Genomic DNA, 21,745 nt, shown 5'->3' with positions numbered 1-21,745 from the left:
CCCGCCATCAATAAATGATGAACTCCCCAGACGCATAGACCAGGAAATAGGCATGATGACGTTTTAATACTCACCTGTGGTAATGTTCACTTTGGCTTCTTGGAAAGGTTAAACTTGTCCATCACGCACGCTAATTGCCAAACTTACTTTTCATGCCGAATTGTTTCACAATTACGTATGCAGATGCTTGGTATTTAGTGGGTGTCGTTTATATATTTCATGCTCCCGTTCCCCGGGTGGAGTCATGACGTTTTAGATCCTGCCGAAGTTATTGTGGGTAGGTTAAAGCGTTGGATGTAAGAATGGAGTGTAATGAATGCGAAGACGGTCTCCTCACACCTCGATGTACACCGCAGCGAAGCCGTTCTCTACACACGCCAGCCAAAACGGTCCCCCATACCAGTAATAGACTAGACCAGTTCCTCCACATCCTAGCTTACGTCGGGCCGCCCACACCACCGTAGCCAGACCAGTTTCTCCACAATAACCTTAGCTGAACAAGTCCCTGGACAACAACCATAGACGCTACCACGCCACCTCATTCCGCGATCCCCGCCCTTCTGGACGACACCACGCCGGTGTTATCCAGCAGATAACAACCCTGCACCGCCAGGAGGAGACTGCCACACCGCCTTCCATACCAGAGGCGCGCCATCATGTATGAGGCACGTCTTATCTCCAGCCGCACCCTTGCTATCACCCTAACACATTGTTGATACTTGCTCTTACCCAAATCCGAGTCGATTTTAGGAGTCGAGCGGTTCACTCCCCAGAGGCCATATTCTAAACCTCCCGTGTGATGTGGGCTTAATGCATGGGAGTGCGCGAAGCCAAAACCCTCCGATACCGTGAGCACATCACACAACAGTATGATTACCTGTTTCATTTTAGATCTTGTGGTGTCGCGATCCCAAGTTGTATCGACATGGCAGTAGTGGAGGGAGCTGCTGATGCTGAGGAAGAAAAAGAAAAAGAAAATTGATTTCGGGAATAGGACCGATGTTTTTCTTGTAAACACCGTGCGACCGTCTACGGTTGCCTTGAATATTGTAGAGAACATCAGAGGCGAAGTTAACTGGTCCAGAGTCTCAGCTATTGGGAACAATTAGAACCGCATAGACTTGAGAGACGTTATCATAATCTGCTTATGAAAAGTGACGCCTGACTTGGTTGCTATTCTTCAAGCAGGTGATCGATATCTCTCGATAATGCAGACATGGAATACTGCAATATGTTGCCACTGAGATCTGATTATTTCAGTTGATGCGTTTAAAGAAAACAGTGAAAGAAATGGGGGACATGAGAGGTAGGGTAGTAAACCTGCGTGCCGCGCCGCCTTAAATAGCCTGACTCACTGATCGGTAGCGCAGCATGTGAACCCAGACCGAACTGTTGGGGTTAGTAGAGAGAGACTTGCATCCATGTTGGACTGGATGGTATGGGCAAGACATGAGACCAGAACGATAGATGCTTGTGGATGCAACACTCACAATGTGGTGTGTTACACTGTATCAAGTGGAAAGTTTTACACTCGTGTTGTCCCGTTTCTTCTCTTACATATTTACCATATCTTAATCTTATGCGTATACGTGCACACACACACACACACACACACACACACACACACACACACACACACACACACCCAGCATACGTCAGAGACTCATTCATCGACTAACACCAAATGGGAGGATGAACAGCTGGGTGGGCTGTGAGCCGGCTGCTGCCCAGTCGGGGACTCAGAACTTGCTCCCATGAAATTAGTTGGTCGCAACGCTCTCCATTGTCCATGAAGACTCGTGTGTGTGTGTGTACGGTGTAAGGGCCAAGACCCCACGTAGTGTTAGTGTGAGGACCGCCATACTGGACCAATCACAGCGCCGCTATGTGGCGTCACTTACCGCCCACTGAAAACACGACTAGAGGAGGTTCGACCATGGTTACTCCGGATGTTCGCTCGCCTAGTTCACCGCCGGACCTAGGGAGTCTCATGTTATTTCATGTTCCTACATACTCGTCCTTATTCACTCATACTCCCCCATGCATGTACATATTCTCTCTCTACCAGATCATATTCACACATACTCCCATGTTCTTTCATATTACCCCCTACTCGTTCACATTCTCCCATTTTCTTTCATACTAACCACCCACCCCCCGTCATACTGACTTAATTTCAGCTGGGTAGGGCTTCGTGCCGTCTCCCATGAATCAGACATACCCGGGTTCGCACCCTGGTCAGGATAGCCAGCTCACAGCTGCGGTTGGTCGATAAAATGGGTACCTGTCGTGTATATATATATATATATATATATATATATATATATATATATATATATATATATATATATATAACAGTAGCAGTCCGGCACTCACCCTTATCATTACCGCGACAATGCCCCCTACCACATCCCGACCCGCCGCCATAACCTACCACCGCAATGCCACCACTTGCCAAGATGGTACCATCATACCATGCTGAGACTGAGCAAATTGTACCAGCATGGCAGGGATAGCTTATAGCCAGCCAGGCAGTGAGGGAGGGAGGGTGGGTTGTCACGCCCTCATTTCTCATAGTTGTGTTAGGTGGGTGGGGTGCGGGTCGCCCTGGTCTGATCTCATTACCACTCATTAGGTGAGATTACTGGCTGGCTGCCCGTCTCGCTCCTCCTGTTCCTCCTCCTCCTCCACCTCCTCCTGCTGCTCCTGCTGTTGTTGTTCTCCTGTTGGAGCTGCTGCTGCTGTCGTCGTCGTCGCTTCTGCCTCCACCTCCTCTGTTGTTGCTCCTGCTACTTTTGTTCTTGATGCTGCTGTTGTACTGCTGTTCCTCCTACATTCTCTGCTGTGGCTACTGCTTCTCCACCTGATGATGTCCCTGCCTTTGTTACTTCTAATGCTGCAGCTGTTGTAGTTGCTGCTACTTCTGCTGCCGTATATGCTCTTCATATTGTTTCTGTTCCTGTTGTTGTGCCTGCTGTTATTTCTGTTGTTACTTTAGTACAGCTCATTTCTTTCCCGTTGCTTTAACTGCTCCAGCTACTACTATAACGTTGCTTCTACTGCTTGACTTTATTGCTTGCTGGCACTTTTTCTTCTGCTGTTACTGCTGTAAAATGCTGTCTCTCCTACTTCGGTGTTGGCTTTCTACTAATCATTTCAAACTTTGCTTTTGTTTTTAACATTTTGAAATATATTCTTCTTTCGTCTTCTGTGTTTAACCTTGCATTGTTCCGTTTTGTCTTCGTTTAGTTGCTGCTGTTGCTGCTTCTGTTGTTATTATTGTTGTTGCTGCTGCTGCTGTCTTTTTTATGTTTCTTCTTATGTTTCACTTTCATCCTGTTTGCTCTTGTCTTCATCCCGTCGATGAAGTTTTCCCCCTTCGCCTTCATCCGTTTGGTCATGTCCTTCCATTTTCTCTTCACGTTTCTGGCAGTGCTGTTAGATCTTGTCCTCATCCTGCTGACCTGATCTTGGTGGTCTGTTCCCTTCTTATCATGTTCCTGACGCTTTTTGCTCCATCTCCGTCCTTCAGCTATCGTCACGTTGTTACTTTCCCTGATGTATCTCCAACCTGCCACTGCTCCTTTGCTATTTTACTGCTGCTTCTGCTGTGAAAGTCATCTACTTCTGCTGTGGCAGTAGTAGGAAGTTTGGACGAGAGATGCGCCCGCTGCTGCCAGCAGTAGCGGTGCCTTCTTCATCTCCGGGTTGGTAGGTTACCCCTGGTCTAATGGGTCTTGACTACTTACGTCTGCGTTCTATAGCCTTTAGTCGTAGCCTCGAACCTTATTGGTTGGCTTCTTATTCTTAACTGCTGCTGCCTACCTTAGCCCACCCACCCACCGGGGGAGAATACCGACTTCAGAAAGGCAGAAGCCTTGGTAAGTCTGCCCTCCGTGGTTGGCGGCGGTGATGTTACCTTCACTAGTTTAGCTTCAGTTGAAGGAAGCTAAAGTGCGCTTGGAAGAGCCCCAGAGCAAGAAACCCCACCTTTGGGTGATCCCGTCTCCAGTGTGGGCCCGCTGACGAATGCCTTATTGACTTGTAGCGATAGAGCTATTTTAAGGCGTATTACTTCTTGAGAACATGGGTTCGCAACTCGGAATGCTCCCGAGCGGCAAGAGACTGATGTATATTTATATTAGTTATTTAACTCAACCGCCGCTGCAGACAGAGCCTTTAAATGTAATTATTGCTGTCACACGCATCTGTTGGGGACCGCACACTGCACATGGCCGACACACAGATGCTAGCTCTACACACGTGCGGATACTTAATATTATACGTATCCACCAGAATGCGCGTCACGCGAGTTCATGCGCGCGCACACACACACACACACACACACAGACACGGGTGCAGATCTTCCTCCCCCGCACCTTAGAAACATACACGAACACATGCAAGATGCACGTACATGTACGTACGCGCGCACGCAGAACACACTCGCGCTCTTCCGAATCCTCGCCGCCACAGTGGGCCAACATCCAGCCTAGGTGTTCATCCTCCCCTCGGGGCTGGTTCATAAATGAATGCCTAGCTTAGTCTGGTGTGTGTGAGTAAACGAGAGTAGGGACATAGCAAATATATACAAGGATAAGAGATGGGTCAACACAAGTGTAAAACTCTCTCCCCGTAAAACACACACACACACACACACACACACACACACACACACACACACACACACACACTGAACCTGATGCCCCCATCCTCCCCCTTCCACTTCGCCACTAAACAAATGTGCCCCCTGCCCCCCCGCCCGCGCTGCCAGCAGCAGCAGCAGCAGGAACAACCTCCCGACAGCCCTTATCTCCAGCAGCCAGAGAGAAGGTTCAGCCACTAATTTAGACTCTGGGCCAAGTCCTTCCAGCGATTAAACCCACCAAGGACATATCACTTAATAGCCTCATGATTACAATTGCCCAAATCGTCCGTAGTGGCGCCGGGCCGGCCTGGGTCCCTTGTGTGTGTGTGTGTGTGTGTGTGTGTGTGTGTGTGTGTGTGTGTTGTTTCTGTCCACTGCCTTTCCTGCCTTTGAGAGATGTCTTTCGTTTTGTGTTTTCGTTGCTATTGTTGTTGTCATCATCTTAGAGGATAGGGGTTGGATGTGCAGATTTCTTCTTGTTGCTTCTCATTCTTATTTCTATTGTTTGCTTATGTTTTTGTTTTGTGTGTGTGTAAGGGGGGGTGAGGGGGGATGAACGAAATGTACTTTTTTTGAAAGATGTTCCTTCATTCTTCATTGTTTTCGTTCGGGGTGAAGAAGCCTCTCCTTTCTTTCGTGTTTCTTCTCACTTTTGGGGTGAGGAAACCTATTTTCTCACTACATTTCTTCTTTCTTCCTTTTCCTTTCCTTCGAGAGTGAGGAAAACGTCGTATTAACTTTATTTCTTCTTTTATTCTCTCTATGTTTGAGCTACGATTGTCTACGCCATTCGTATTGTCTCCTTCGGTCGACCGCCATTGTGTGATATGCAGGCAGTCTCTATGGTTTAATCTATTTTCAAAGTATTTTAGCTTTTTTTTTTCTTTAAAGACTCACATTTCAATTTCACACGAAAAAAAAAAAGGAGGCGAGCGTTAATATTGCCAGTGTTTGAGATCATTCCAAGATCAGCTGTTCGTGAGGGAATTTGCATTCAGTCTTTGAACGTGGGCATTTCAAGGTGGCTTAATTACATTGAGGGACAATGATATGGTTTGTTATGGCACTGAATGATATGGGATGTGATATCAGGGTTTTTGATGATGTGGAGTATGATGACTAGGGGAAGGGGGTTGATAGCATAGGGGGTGTATAACACTAGGAGTTATGGTTATATTGCGTATGATATTAGGGGATATATATATATATATATATATATATATATATATATATATATATATATATATATATATATATTTACATATATATATATATATATATATATATATATATATATATATATATATATATATATATATGACAAAAATATGTTGTTTTATTGGTTAGTAAAGATAAAACGAACACAGGAGGAAAAAAAAAATCAATAGAACGTCTTTGACAGCTGCGCGTTTAAAGTACGCAACACGGAATGAACAAAATGGCCTTAGTATTGTATTAAAGTTATTTTGATTCAGTGTGTTTCAAGGAATTACAGATTCCCCCCAAAATCGATTTCTCTGGCACTGCACTAGCTGAGTAAATGGAGTGTGGTCGCAAAGCGATTCCGTTAAAAAGATATCTTTGTAGCTTGATAATCAATTATACTATTATCCTTTATTACCACGAAGATTTCTCATCATTGTATCTCCATTTTTTATTAAAGATTTAGTATAGGAAACGTCGAATATAAACTAAAAACAACAAGATGCAATACGGCTAGGGGTTTACACTGGACGAATGATTTAAATCACTCAAACTATAAAAGCAAATTATGTTTAGAGAATTACATCGAAACTAACTCACGTAAAAACTGAGTCATGGGAGAAGTTATGTGCACTGCACTAATTTCTTCGAGAGTAACTTCCATTACGAGTGAGTTGTATAGTGGGTAATATACGGTGACTGCTGATCTCAGTTGAGTTATAAAGGAAGCAGATTATATATTAATAATTATACGATTTTTGTCACATGACAACACATATTAAGGTAGGATTATATGAAAACAAAAACACAGAAGTGGTTTTATTAGATTATTTTATTACCTTCCATCTAAATAACAGAGATAAAGACTACTCAGAGGTTTTTATTTAAAACAAGATTCTATTTCAAAACTTGACTCTTGTTGTACATGGTTTATATCATGAATGCGAGATGTATAAACATGATTGTGACAGCAGAATAGTAAAACAAATAACCATGTGGGATTTGGAGACCTTTAGAAATAGGTTGCAAGAAACTAATTTTGAAATCTAATTCAGAACTGAATTTTGTCACTTAAGCTCCGAGTAAATATAATCCAATTTTTAGCAGCTTTGAATTGTATGGAATATATATATATATATATATATATATATATATATATATATATATATATAGTCTTCGTTATATCAGTACTGATGTATATGAACAGTGGATTATAAAGAGTTTTATAATAAAACATTATTGTATATGAAATTATATTAACGGGTAGATTACCTTGGGACCAGAAAATTTTTCAACGTAAATCAGGGAGTTTTCCCTTTCGCTGTCGTTTAAAGTGAAACTGAAATACTGCAGTCATCAAAGTAAATACGAAGAAATGATTTATTATCACTTATTTTGTCTCACCGAAAGCTGTTCATTTTGAACCAATTAGAAGTTAAGCTGTATTAAACCTGAACTGTATTCTTACTTGGGGGTATATTTAAACAATCATTAAGGCTGATCATATTAGCGATGACCCTTATTTAACTTGGGATGTTTTAGGAGTTTCACACACACACACATACACACACTTGTAGATAACATTATCCTCACATACATGGTAGGCCCGAGGCTCTATCAGTGCCTGTTCCTCAAGATTTCGTCATCTCTTCGTCTCTCTCTTGAGGTTTTCCTCAAGGCGTGGAAGCTTCCTTTATTCTTTCAGCACCTCTCCGTCTAGGGTGCCCAGCTTGGGTCATCTTCAGTCAGTCTGCTGGTGGCAGCACTGTGAAGTTTGTGTGTATCTACTTTCTTCCATTCTTCGTACATGGTAAACATCATTCCCGTTGACGTCATCCGGTGAATTTGATGATGCCTCCCAGTTCCTAATCATGGTGTTTATGTTGCCTCTCTCTCTCTCTCTCTCTCTCTCTCTCTCTCTCTCTCTCTCTCTCTCTCTCTCACTCTCACTCTCTCTCTCCGTTGTTGGTTATAACTTGAACTCTGACGACCTTAATTTGACCCAGGCAGTCGATAGACCCCAGTGCCCAAATGACCAGCCAACCAGCCAACAGATGTTATCTTATCTCTCCCGTTTCTTCTTTTATCTCTTTTATTCATACATTTTCTTCGGGCACGGGGGAGGGTGGTGTTGCCATTTCAGCGGCCTGAAGTTCTGTTTTCACCTTTTTGAACCCGGGTTCAACTCTCGGGTGTGCAATTGTAAAATCGTTCACATTGATTTACATGTGAACGCAGACATTACCGAGATGCCCCTGAGTTGATTTGCCGCGTCCTCGGGACCAGGATGTGGGCGCCCTGTCTCACCCAATAGGACCACAGGGAGCGGGCGGGGCCCGAGAGTTGTAGATAACAGAGAGACGGAATTTAGCTTACCTGTGGTCAAGTGGATACGCCATTCGCTTCCCAGTCTCGTTAGTCCGGGTTCGACTCGTGGGCGCTCAGAGGTAAAATAGCTTATTTGTCATCAGAAGTATACTAGCCTATTGAGCAGAACAAATGGGCCCTTTGTTCAATGGTGGGACCATTTTCCAAAAGGCATGAAGACCACCATGTACAGAAGATGGGTTACATTAAAATCGCGTTGAAGTTGAGCTCGAATAAGATAACCACATCGAAGCTTGACTTGTACTGAAGTTTCCTCATTCAGTCTGAACTTTAGATAAGAATTGATATGACCCAGACTGCTACCACTGGGCTAAGCTACCCCAGGTGTACGGCAGCGGCACGTGCGGACGGCGCCAAGTGATGAGCTGTTGCCACTTATCAGTCTTCGTCCTGGAACACGAAATGTCTCTGATCGTAGACCACACAAAGGTCCATTGAACGAGTCCAGACAAGTGGAGGGTTTTCCAGGCACCAGTTCCAGTAAGGCTTCGTGGTGGTCCAGCGACCCCACGTATATTCTGTGATTCGGTACTGTGAGGCTGAGTTCGTCACTGACGCCTTCCTGCGCCGTGCACCAAACCACTAATTAGGGTCGTTCCAATGGGAAGGTCACAGTGTGAATATACATATCATCGGGTAATGCAGGTAAATGTTCTTATTGCGAGAACTGTTGAACGTGGAATGAACTGTAATGGTTGGTAATCGTGTGTCGCGTTAACAACTGAAACATTTTCCCCTCCAAGTTCAATGAGTTTATATATATATATATATATATATATATATATATATATATATATATATATATATATATATATATAACGTTGGGATACAATATGTCTATTTTGATTATACTTGACATAAAACCCTCTCGCCAACTGCAGTGGAACAGTGCCATATAAAGACTATTTTACCGTGTTGTTTCGTTTTGGTGTTTTTTGATGTGGTAATTGAATCCGTACAGCAGTGCGTCGTAATCCTCATAATTGCTAATCCCGTCGTCACCTGGCATATTAGCGCAGAATGAAGGGCGGGAGGGAGCCGTCCGCGGTCGACCCATACCTGGAACCCGTACTGCTGTTGATGAGGCCAAAGCCGATGTGAAGAAGCCTTAGTAAGACGAGGAAGAGCCAGCCAGTCGCCCAAGGGGTTCCACATGTTATCATCGTTTCTCGGTAGTGTTCATACTCCACCCCGAAATCCCAGGTTCTATGGACCCTTGTCTCTCCCTCTCTCTCTCTCTCTCTCTCTCTCTCGTGTACACCGCCAGACCATATGCTTAGTAGAGTCCAGACTTTTTTTTTTTTAGAGGGTGGAAGTCATTGCGTGGAGAAAACAGTGGGCTCGGTAACGTGCGTGAGCGTAAAAGGGGTGAAGTTTCAAGCGTGGAGAGGCGTGAAGGTTTTTGTTAGGGAGCTCGTGGTGTGTGTGTGTGGGGGGGGTCGGGGTCGGGTCGGGTCGGGTCGGGTCGGTGGGCAGGAAGGGCGGTCGGCGGGGGTCTTAATGAGCGAGGATTGTCCGAGCTTAAGCCGGTTCCCGAGCTAGCTCACGTAATGTCATTTAGGTCATTAGTCGCTGTAGGAAGTGACCAGAAGCCAGTCCGTCAGTCTGTCCCCAGGAGCGGCTGCCGCTGCTGGAAGGCGTTCACGGATCCGCCGCCTCCCGCAGCCGCCCTGCTCCTCCTCTTGCCTTATTATTATCATCATCTGCTGACGAAGGTGTACACGTTGAGGCCAGAGAAAAAAAAACAAAAGAAAGAGTAAAGTGAACCCGTTGATGCGAGGAAAATAGGAAGGTGAACCCGTTGATGCGTATGAAAATACGTAAGAAAGAGAAAGGTAAACCTTTTGATGCCAAGGAAAGAAAGAGGAAGGTGAACCCGTTGGTGTCAAGCAAATGAAACAAAGCAACGACGTAAAGTTGCTCTGTTCTTTGGCAACTATTTTTCTGTGACAAAGTGGAACATTTATTTTGTATATATATATATATATATATATATATATATATATATATATATATATATATATATATATATATACACATATGTATCCCCTTGTCTTGCATTTGTGCTCGTTAACTGAACCCCGCCTTTCTAATGTACGAACACACTTGTGCTGTTGGTAATGAGGAGCGTTGTGTAACCGGGTGAGTGCAAGGAAGAACTACCTCCTTCTGCCCCTCCACGGCTCGACACCCTCCCACACCTCTCCCTCAACACACACACACACACACACGACCCTCATCAGCCCACGGTGGCACCAGTGGCACGGGCAGGCAGGAGGGGGTCACTCGCTGCGGAACCTTCAAACATGAGGGTCAAGACCATCGCTCGCCGCTGCTTAGCACAAGGTATTCCTCGCCTTCCCGGTGCTTCTTCATGGTGTTGTGCAGTGTGTGGTCACCACACGACCCTTGCTCTTTCCTTGTTGTACCTCGTGTGTAAGGTGGATGTGAAGGTGTCAGAACAATCACTCTGTTTATCTCTCAATATATATATATATATATATATATATATATATATATATATATATATATATATATATAATGAAACGATAATTCGAAAGTACAGTTTCGTGTGAGTAATACATCGTTAGTGGAGATACATTGTTGTATTGCTCTGACGATATATTAAACACACGATAGTGCACCCGTGGTTATTAGCAAATACTAGACCACGGGCATCACTGTGACACTGCAATTTATATATATATATATATATATATATATATATATATATATATATATATATATATATATATATATATATATGTGTGTGTGTGTGTAATGCTCCTTATTTATGAACTTACGAACATACACTTTGATTATATGTGTATTTCTAAATGATGCGGAAGAACGGGCATTGGTTATATTACAGTGAGATATTTATAAGGTGAATCATGTACCACCCCCTACCCCTGTCCTTCACCAAACCTCTCCCTCTCGTGTCTTTGAAGTGGTCAGTCATTCCACAGGTAATACGTGTCTATCAAGATATATTGATAACAGCTATATTGTAGTTAAGATGAAAACATTTCTTGATTTACGTGTGTGTGTTTTGACTTGCAGGGTAGTTAAGATGCCAACGTATTTCTAAGGATTTACGTTTATGTTTGTCTTTCATTACTACTGTGGTAAGAGTGTTGGGTGACTAACAGATTGTACAGGACGAATGTAGAGGACTCGGCTCCCTGTTTACTAATCTAGGTCCTTCTTTTTCTTTCTTCACTCTCCAGAGGAGACCAAAGAGGAGGCGGGCCGCTCCCCTGACCACGTGCACGCGTGTCCCTTCTGCCACTACACGTGCGAGTCGGAGACGACGCTGCAACAACATGTGGACGCTGACCACGGCGGGGAGAAGAAAGCCGGGTTGAGGTGCCCGCTATGCGAGGAGGCCTGTCCCGACATGCCCGCCCTCGAGAAGCACGCCATCAACGTGCACTCGGTCAACTCTGATGGCCTTCAACGGCTCTTGCTTCTGGTCAAGCTGAGCGCTGCTGCTGCCGGGAAAGACGATGATGATGAGGACCCGCACCAGGCCCAGAGCGAACAGCATCATCGGCTGCAGGAACAGCTGCATCAGCGGCACCAGCACAAGCTGGAAGAGAGCCAGCCACCAGGTGGTGCAGGTAAGCGAGGTGTTGAGCGGGGCTTGGGCCGGGAGCAGGAGGAGTGTGGCGTGTGCGGGCTGGCCTGTGCCTCCATCGACGATCTAATAATTCATCAAACGGCAACGGGCCACACGCCTATCGCCGAGACCCCACGCGGCCCCGGCTACCTGTGCTGGAAGAAGGGCTGCAACCAGTACTTCTCCACAGCCCAGGCGCTGCACAGTCACTTCCGAGAGATCCACGGCGCGGCCCCTCGGCCCTCAGTGGCGGTGTCAGAACGTCACGTGTACAAGTACCGGTGCCAGCAGTGCTCGCTTGCCTTTAAGACTGTTGAGAAGCTGCAGTTACATGCACAGTATCATGCCATACGGGACGCTACCAAGTGTCTACTGTGCCACCGGAACTTCCGTTCGCTGACAGCACTGCAGAAACACGTTAGCTCAGACCACCCTGAACTTACGGCGGCAGAGCGTCAACAGTTCCAGGCGTCCATCGTCGGAGCGCCTGTGGGAGCAGGGGCGGGGCCAGTCCTCGACCCCAGTACCACAGCGCTGCTCCGTCGGGAGTCGAACAAGGGGGACGAGGTAGAGGAGTTGTCGCGTGTGGTGGAGGAACCGCCCCTGCCGCCGCAGCAGCAGGCCATTGAGGACTACCTCAACTCTGACACGATGGCGCTCGACAACTACAGCGACCCGGCCAGACGCTACAAGTGTCACCGGTGCCGGGTCGCCTTCACCAGGCAGAACTACCTCACTGCCCACCAGAAGACCCTCCTCCACCGCCGGGGTGAGAAACTTACATATCCTATGGAAAAATACCTTGACCCCAACAGACCTTACAAATGCGACGTCTGTAAGGAATCGTTTACGCAGAAAAATATTCTGCTTGTACATTACAATTCAGTCAGTCATTTGCACAAGCTTAAAAAAGCCATGCAAGATAAAGAGACCAAAGGCTCTCCAAGTAGTATTCAGACCCAGTCTGAGGCGGGCACCACCGAGGGCAGGACGACTCCCCAGGGTGACGGCCTAGCCGGTCCCCTGCGAGGTGCCGGGGACGAGGAGGAGCGGAACAAGCCCTACCGGTGCCACGTGTGCCGCGTGGCTTACTCCCAGCAGTCCACGCTGGACATCCACCTCCGTTCAGTGCTCCACCAGACCCGTGCCGCCCGCATCCCAGAGTTTGCCCCATCCACCCACCTAGACCCCACACGCCCACTAGTCGACCAGCCTGCCACACCCACCACCACCCCGCAGCCCTCCCCAGCCCCAATCCACGACGTCCACACTCCTCGCTCCCCTTCTAACACCCAGGGCACCCCTCCGGGGGCGTATCACCAGGGCATTTCCCCTTCTAGCATTAGTGGTAGCGGCGGCCAGGGAAGCTGCGGGCGCTGCGGCGGCGTGTGGAACACAGCAGAGCAGGGGGCGCAGCACGCCGTGCTGTGCGGTCTCCTGCCTCCCCACCTCAACTTCCCTCCTCACGCCGGCAGCAGCAGCGTAAGTCTAAGTCCCTCAGCTGCCCTGGACGCCGCCTGGGCCACCCTCTGCGGTGCCTCCCACCTGCCCCCGACTCAGCCCCACGACCGCTCTCTCTCTCCATCTGAATGTTCCATAGAATCTCTCTCTACCTCTAGATTCACTGTACCTTTCAGAAAGTCTTCACGCCTACACAAGCACTTATTAGAAAGCTTTGGCTTTGATCTAGTTATTCAGTATGTTGAAAATCAACAAACTTGTCCTTCAAAAGACCCTGATGAAGGGGCTTCTGAGGACGTTAAAGACAAAACTAATTCTGATTTGCCTGAACTAAGTAAATCCAAATGCCCTCAATGTTATAAAAAATTTTCTAGTGTATGGGTTTTAAAAGCCCACTTAGAGGAAGTTCATAAGTCAGGTGTACCTTTTGATTACCTTAAGAAATTCTCTGATGAATACCGTAAAGAGTACAATACTAGTCGGCAGTGCTCTAGCAGCGATCCCTCTGCTCTTACAGATGAGGAGCGAGGCCGGGACGCGGAGGTCGTCCATGGGGTAGAGAAGGGGACTTCAGATGAGAGAGAGAAAGAGGCAGAGTCAGGCAACAGAAGCGACGCCGCAGCCACGCCCACCTCTCGTGCCACGCCTACACCCGGGGTCACGCCCACCTCCACCACCGCCTCCTCCATCTCCCCCGCCGTCGACCACCAGGGTATGAACGTGCCGCCACAGATGGCAGAAATGGCGGCGGCACTCAATGCCCTTACCGCGGCCCAGATGCAGCAGATGCAGTTCAACCCCATGATGATGGCGGGGTTGGGCTTGGCGGCGGGCCTTCCGCTGCAGCTCAACCCCCTGGCCGCCATGAACCTTCACCCTCCGCTGGCACCCATGCTGCCACCACACATGTTCGACCCCATGGCCCTCGCCAGCATGCAGCAGCAGGGACCGCCTACTTCAGGGCCCTCGGGCCTCCCAGGTGACCCTACTTTGTTTCTCAAGCAGCAACAGCAGCAGCTCTTGCAGCAGCAACAACAGCAAGCTGCTGCTGCTGCTGCCGCTGCTGCTGCTGCTGCACAACAAAAAAGAGCTCGAACCCGCATCACCGACGACCAGCTGAAGATCCTGAGGGGCCACTTCGACATCAACAACTCCCCCACCGAAGACCAGATCAACGAGATGGCCAAGCAAAGTGGACTTCCTCCCAAGGTCATCAAGCATTGGTTTCGCAACACACTCTTTAAGGAGCGACAACGCAGCAAGGATTCGCCATACAATTTTAGCATCCCACCGTCCACCACACTCAACCTAGAGGAATATGAGAAGACAGGTGAGGCCAAGGTGATGCCGCTCAACCCGGACGAGGCGCGAGAGATCGTGGAGCTCAACAGTGCCCGGGAGGAGGAGAGGGCCGTTGAACGGGTCCCTAAGGAGCAGGAAGAGCCGCCCTCTGACCGCGCCGCCGCCGTATCCCCGCTCAACAAAGTTCCTAGTCTTAGCCAAGACAATAGCCGAGTACAAGAAAAGAACGGGGACGGCTTAGGTGGGTCATTAGGTCTGAATAGCCAACTCCAACTCCATCAACAACAACAACAACAACAACAACAGCAACAACAGCAGCAGCAACAACAGCAACAACAACAACAGAAACAACGGGAGCAGCAACAGCAACAACGTTTGGAGCAACAACAGCGGGAACAGCAGCAGACGCAGCCGTTGCTATCACAGCAGCAGCAGCATCAGGCACCGCCGCAACAACAGGTGAGCAGTGGACCCCAGTTGGTGTCGTCGGCGCCGTCCTCGCCGCTGGGGCTGCCGGCGACTTCGCCGTTCAGCTCCCTAGCGTCGCCGCAGTCCTCGCTTTCACTCACTTCACTCATTACCTCCCAGCTTGAGACCAACCCCATGCTGGCCCACAAACTGCCTCACACACCACCCACAGTTCCTAGTTCTGGCCTTATTCCTCCGAGCTCAGGTGTGAGTCCCACGCCGCCCCATTTATCCTTCCCATCCGCTCCGCTCTCGACCTCTCACACCTCCACCAGTTCCTGCTCCAGTTCAGGCAAGCGAGCCAACCGCACCCGCTTCACCGACTACCAGATTAAGGTGCTACAGGAATTCTTCGAAAATAACGCCTACCCAAAGGACGACGATCTGGAGTACTTGTCTAAGCTGCTCAACCTCTCACCGCGTGTCATTGTGGTGTGGTTCCAGAACGCCCGCCAGAAGGCACGTAAGGTCTACGAGAACCAGCCGCCCCTCGACCCTAACGACGAAGGCGCGGGCAGGTTCACCAGGACGCCGGGCCTAAATTACCAGTGTAAGAAGTGCTTGCTTGTCTTCCAGCGGTATTATGAGCTCATCCGACACCAGAAGACTCATTGCTTTAAGGAAGAAGACGCCAAGCGCTCTGCCCAGGCACAAGCAGCGGCGGCCCAAGCAGCAGCTCTTTATAATGACGAAAACTCAAACCATTCAAGCATCACAGACTCGTCCCAGCAGTCGGGTGGTCTAGACAACAAGCCCGTGGAAAGTAACTTCCAGTGTGATAAGTGTAGTCTGGTCTTTAACAGATTTGAGCAGTGGCGGGAACACCAAATTGTTCACCTCATGAACCCGGCGCTTTTTCTAAATAAAGGTGCTGATTCCCCATTTACCAGTATACAACAGCAACAACAGCAGTCGCAGCCTCCACAGCAACAGCCACAACAGCAGCACCAGCCGCCCACCTCCGTCCCCCCGCCCCAGCCCAGCCCCCTCTTGCCTCCTGCCTCTCCTCTGAAGCGTAAAGCTGACGAGAGTGAGGACGAGAGAGAGAGCATGAGCGGGGTCAATGAGGGCCAGAGGGACAAGCGGCTCCGAACCACCATCCTGCCCGAGCAGCTGGACTACCTCTACCAGAAGTACCAGATGGAGGCCAATCCGTCGCGAAAGATGTTGGAAACGATTGCTCAGGAGGTTGGCCTGAAGAAGAGGGTCGTCCAAGTGTGGTTCCAGAATACACGAGCGAGAGAAAGGAAAGGTCAGTTTAGAGCTCATGCACAAGTGATTAACAAAAAATGTCCCTTCTGTCCTGCTATCTTTAAAGTCAAGTCTGCTCTTGAGTCGCACCTTTCCACTAAGCACGCCGATCATTACTCTAAGGGAGATGTGGACATTGATGCACTGCCTGATGTAGAAGACTCTGGTGTTGGGAACTTCGGCCTGTCTTCAACTCCTTCCGCAACACAAGCCTCTCAAGTGATGCCCTCTTCTCTCTTCTCCTCAGAAGTTCCGGAAGACTCGATTGCCATGTACCACGAGGAGGCAATCAGACGGTACCTCAACGATGTCAACTTGTCCTCAGATGGTGCGCGACGGGAGGGCGAGAGTCCACTTGATCTCAGCAAACCCTTAGAGTTGGGACGGCCGCTGGGGTTTGACTCATCTATTCTGGACTCGACGGCCGAACACGTGGACGACCACTCAGACGAGGACAGCTACCAACTGGACATGGGCGAACCCGAGGAAGGGGACTTCTCTATGAACTCATACGAGAGCAACCCTACCTCGCCCGCCTCCTCCACGACCAGCACTGCCAAACAACCTGGGGCACTGCATGGCGCCACCAAGCGGTTCCGTACACAGATGTCAGCTATCCAGGTGAAGATCATGAAAAGTGTGTTCCAGGACTATAAGACGCCAACAATGGCGGAGTGTGAGTTGCTGGGGAGGGAGATAGGGCTAGCCAAGCGTGTGGTGCAGGTGTGGTTCCAGAACGCGCGAGCAAAGGAAAAGAAGGCGAAATTGGCTCTTCAGAAGATGCTCGGCACCGAGCCTGAGGCCCCTAAACCACCTGAGGAGTGCAAAGTGTGTAACTTTAAGTACAGTCATAAGTACTCTATTCAGGACCATTTGTTCACGCGCTCACATATCGAAAACATGAAAATGTTCCTGGAAAAGGCGAAGGAAGAGAGTGACACAGCTGGCTTGAACTCCAGCTTGAGTTCGATACCCGTTGACGTCGACCGGCCGCCCTCGTCCATGACGCCCGCGGCCGGCCTGGCGCACCAGCTGCAGATGGCGCAGCTGATGGCGCTTGGGTCACCACCAGCTGCAGCCGGCGCCTCGGCTGGTGAAGACAAGAAGGGCGGCCCTGGAGGCAGCAGCAGCACCGACGACCTGAATCGCCTGCAGCTCCTGCAACAGATGTACCAGCAGATGGGTCTCGGGGGGCTGCAGGGGGCGCCGCACCCACTCCTTCAGCACGCCATGATGGCCGGCGCCGGTGAGTAGCGGTCCCCCACCCTCCCACCACTGTCCGCACCCGCTGCCCGTCCTGCCCGCACACCACCCAGCGCCGCCCGCACGCTACCCCGCCCTACCCCGCTCGCCCCCGGCCACACCTGCCAGGAGACCACTACTCCACACCTGCTCACGCTCAGTGCGACCTCAGGTCCGGCTCACCAGGCCCCGGCACTAAACATGTCCGGCCCCGGGTTGAGGCAGTGAGCAGAGCAGCAAAGCAGCAGCCCCCGGGCAGACGTGGCCGGTGGTGGGCGTCAGTGTAGCTTGGCCCTGTCACGCTTTATCCTCCCTGGCAGCGTCATGCTTGCCGGTGTTGCTGCTGCTGGCCCCACCCTCTGTTCACTCTCGCTTGTCCGGACCCGAATCTGTCAACTCCTTTTGTCCATATGAAGCCCAAGCCCAGGTCGCGGGTGGGAATACGGACGTGCTGTCCAAAACACCCCCTCCCCTCCTCCACTCGTGAAGAGAGACAAGTCTGTTGCTTAATGTGTTGATGTATAAACAGATGGCAAATTTTTTTCCCCCTTTTTTTTGCAAAGTTACGAAAGTTCCGGATATCAGGCCTTATCCCGTGTCTGAGGCCTTACAAGCTTCAATAGAGCTGGTTTTATGTACTTTTGTGTATTAATAATAATAATCCCTTAGGTCTCTGCATCACGTTGGTAGATCATAGAGTATGAAGCCTATTAATGGTGAAACACTATAATACCTCGCATCAAAGCAAATGAATTGAATGTATTCTAAAAAAAAAAATAATAATAATAATAATGATAATTCGCGCACCAGAATAATGCTGTATACTGACTTAATCTAGTTAATGTTCCTACCACTGTTTATGCTAATCACGTGATGAGTGTTTCAGAACGCATCATTTATTATTTTTATTCACTAATTTTAGCATATGATGAAACCCAAAACAACCAGTAGGAGATTTCTAAACAACAACAACTACAACAAAAAATACATTAATCGTTTACTGATACAGTTGATATCACATAACTGTAAACTGAATTGCTTTTACATTAGTACAGCTTGATAGAAGTGGTATTTAGGCTTTAGCGTGCAACCTCTTATTCCCTCCCACTTATAGACAAAAGTAACCCTTACTACAAGCCACCCGGATTCTCGGTTGCTACTTGAGGGTGGGGGGGCTGTCTCACTTTTCGAATGATTTCACGGTGACTACGAAATTCACTCATATAAAGTACAAGACATTTTCAAACTTAAACTTCTCTCCCACCCCCCCCCTCTCCTCCCATGGTGACGAGGAATCCGGGTCATTAGGGTGTTAAAACCTTTGTATCTACCACAAGCAACAGGTTCCTGAGATAATGCAGATAATCATGAGTGAATATACATACAAAAACTTCGACCATAGATTCCTCATCTGTCTTCCACAACAAACCGACCCAACCGAAGGTATTAAGCAACAATGAGAAAAATTTTCAAAACCCATACTTTGAAAACCGCTCATATTATATATATATATATATATATATATATATATATATATATATATATATATATCCGGACACAAGCGGATATAGTAGACATTTGATATTCAGATAACCCCCCGACACCCCCCTCTTCCCTCCCAACCTCTTCACCATACTGTGAGGAAAACAAAGCCATATATATTCCTGATCCTACAACAGTTGTAGAATATACGAGCAACAACAGAACCGTTCGGTGTTCCCTGCGCAGCTGTATGTATATTGTACATTTACCTAAGGGAAGTAAATGGCCGTCGAATGTTGTGACTCCAGGGTTGTAGTGTTCGTCGTAACCTCACAAGTACATGGCATGACATTGTTGTTTTCATATATATATATATATATATATATATATATATATATATATATATATATATAAAGTGGCTTCCTGAAATGTGACTAGATGAGTACTTGGCTTAGGTCATTATCGTGAGCTTACATATATACACAGCCTTGCTAGGAGGTCTATTTTGAAGTCCCTTATCAGGAGGCCCGCGATATTCAAGAGACGTAGCTGGAGTTAACGAAGCTCGACTCGAACAGAACGAACATTACAACCCGGATCAGTGAAACCCCCTATACTCTACCTCGCACATATTTTACCGAACGAAGCAAGGAGCGGGCGGGTGAAGGCTTGCGCTAGTTCGAGCTTCTCGAGTGTGTTGGTAAGTAAGGCCTCGAGCGGGTTCGGACCTGGGGCAGGCCTCTCCCTCCCGTGCAGCAAGAGTATGTAGTCAAATTAGCGATATTGAGTCTTTTGAGTTAGAGAGACACGTGTTCACGTCCATCATTGTCGGTCGCAAAGAAAGAAAAAAAAAAAAGGACTCCCATTGTGGATCGTCCCAAGACCCCCGTTCTTGCAACTTTTTTTGTTTTCGGAGTGGGATGAGTTTTGTTCAAGGCCGTGATGAAGAAGGCTTAAAATCGCTACTTTGACCTCATTTAACTGTATGTGTAAGTGTGTTTGTATGTTTGTATTATTCCTGCGTCTATCACACAGTTCCTTCCAGCTACAACTGGCTTTGTACTAGAGGGTTGTTACCTGTTATATAGAAATGACCCGAAAATTGTTGTCCCTTGCAAGACCACATTGATATCAGTCTAGCAGCAAGCAGACCGGGTGACATCTTCACATATTTTCTGATAGATAGGTTTTTGCCGCAGTGTGTCCGGAGCTGTCGAAAAACCATGTATATTTTAAGAGTACACGAAGCTGGTTTGCTTTGAGATTGATTTCTTGCCTCACGGGTTTCATTCGTGCTTTATTTTTATAATCACTTTTTTTGCGGTTCGAAACCGAAGTGTGGATTGTTTGGTGCTTGAGAACTATGACGTAAGGAATCCCTTCTGACTCACAGCTTAAGAGTTGGGGTGTTTCGACAGCTTCGGACGCAGTGGAGTGAATTCAGCATGTGACTGGTTAAGTTCCGGAGGGCTGTCAACAAGGTTGAAGGGCCTCTGTTGTTGCTACCTGGTTACCAACCTTATTGTAAGCCCCCGGAAATGGTGAATCACATGTGACCAGTATCTCAATGAGACAAATTTGTTTTTTTTTTTATTTTTTTCTCTGTTGAGTGTAGCAAACCAGTGAGCCTCTTTGTTATGCCTGGCCGGAGTGTGAGGCAGTGAAGGATATCATAATATTCTTATAATTTCTCTGTTACAACAACAAAGAGTTGAGTTGGGTCGGTGACTTATATATATATTTTTTTTTTCCTGCAAACTGGAGTTGACTATACTATATCATGAAACGGTTCCTCGCTTTTATTTGGAAATTATTTATGTAACTGAAATGAATCGCAAAGTTCCTATTTGAATGTGAATATTTGAAATACTATTAGTACTGATATAATAATAGTAATAATGAACTAACCGTACAGCTGGGACGCCTGGATCTCGCAAAGGTGACTGTCTTGATATTACCGTACGTGTGAGTGTTCCTTATATTTTTACATTAATAATTGTTGTAATCATTTTATGGACCACATCGGTATGACCTTGTCCACTTTAGAAGATGATGGTGTTACTAGGCTTTGGTATTTATATGTCTTCTATTATGTTGTAAATAGTGTTGGCAGCTTCCCCCCAGAGAGACTGCCATTGTGTTATGTTGTACATTATTATTATTATTATTATTATTATTATTATTATTATTATTATTATTATTTTTATGACCACAAGTTTTTATAAGCTAACTCTTAAATGTCTGTTGTGCTTATTGTACAGCCCTTACCTAAAACCGGTCAAATATACCCCCTTTTTATGTTGTACATTAATTTGATTTCCTGTGTCATTTTTAATTCTTTCTTTTGTATATTCCTTCATATATGATTTAGTTAAAGAGAGACAGTTGTGTTTTGTTGTATATTACTGAGTTAGAGACGTTCTGATTTCTTTCCTGTACGTATGTGGGAAATTAGTGATAAATAAACCTCGAAAGCAAACCACTTGTCTTTTATCAATCTTCTCTTAAATTTAAGAGCTCGGAGTCGCCCGTACACTGACGATGGAAGCTGCTCTTTTGGGGAGCTTGGGTGGCGGGTAGGGTAGGACTAAGAGTCTTTGCCTCATTCATGAGCAAGGAGAAAACAGGCTTACAATCAGGGTAATTAATGACAAATTGTCAGTACCTTTTGAAAACAT

General features: G+C 47.3%; 1 protein-coding gene across 6 annotated transcripts in view; it reads left to right on the top strand.

Annotated features, from left to right (window-relative positions):
• Positions 1–21,745, top strand: part of zfh2 (Zn finger homeodomain 2) — a 932,335-nt gene that overhangs the window by 328,395 nt on the left and 582,195 nt on the right. For 3 of the 6 annotated variants that reach the window (XM_071666760.1, XM_071666761.1, XM_071666759.1), the window contains exon 3: positions 11,470–21,546. In XM_071666760.1, the coding sequence (XP_071522861.1) occupies positions 11,470–17,597 (6,128 nt within the window). In that variant the 3' untranslated portion in view covers positions 17,598–21,546. Of the gene's footprint in view, positions 1–11,469; positions 21,547–21,745 lie in introns of those variants that run through there. The other 3 variants (XM_071666763.1, XM_071666762.1, XM_071666764.1) reach the window with 3 other exon arrangements.

This window comes from Panulirus ornatus, chromosome 11 (assembly GCF_036320965.1).
Source record: "Panulirus ornatus isolate Po-2019 chromosome 11, ASM3632096v1, whole genome shotgun sequence".
Lineage (NCBI taxonomy): Eukaryota > Metazoa > Arthropoda > Malacostraca > Decapoda > Palinuridae > Panulirus > Panulirus ornatus.
Note: the sequence above shows the minus strand (reverse complement) of the source record. Positions and strands in the feature narration are given on the sequence as shown.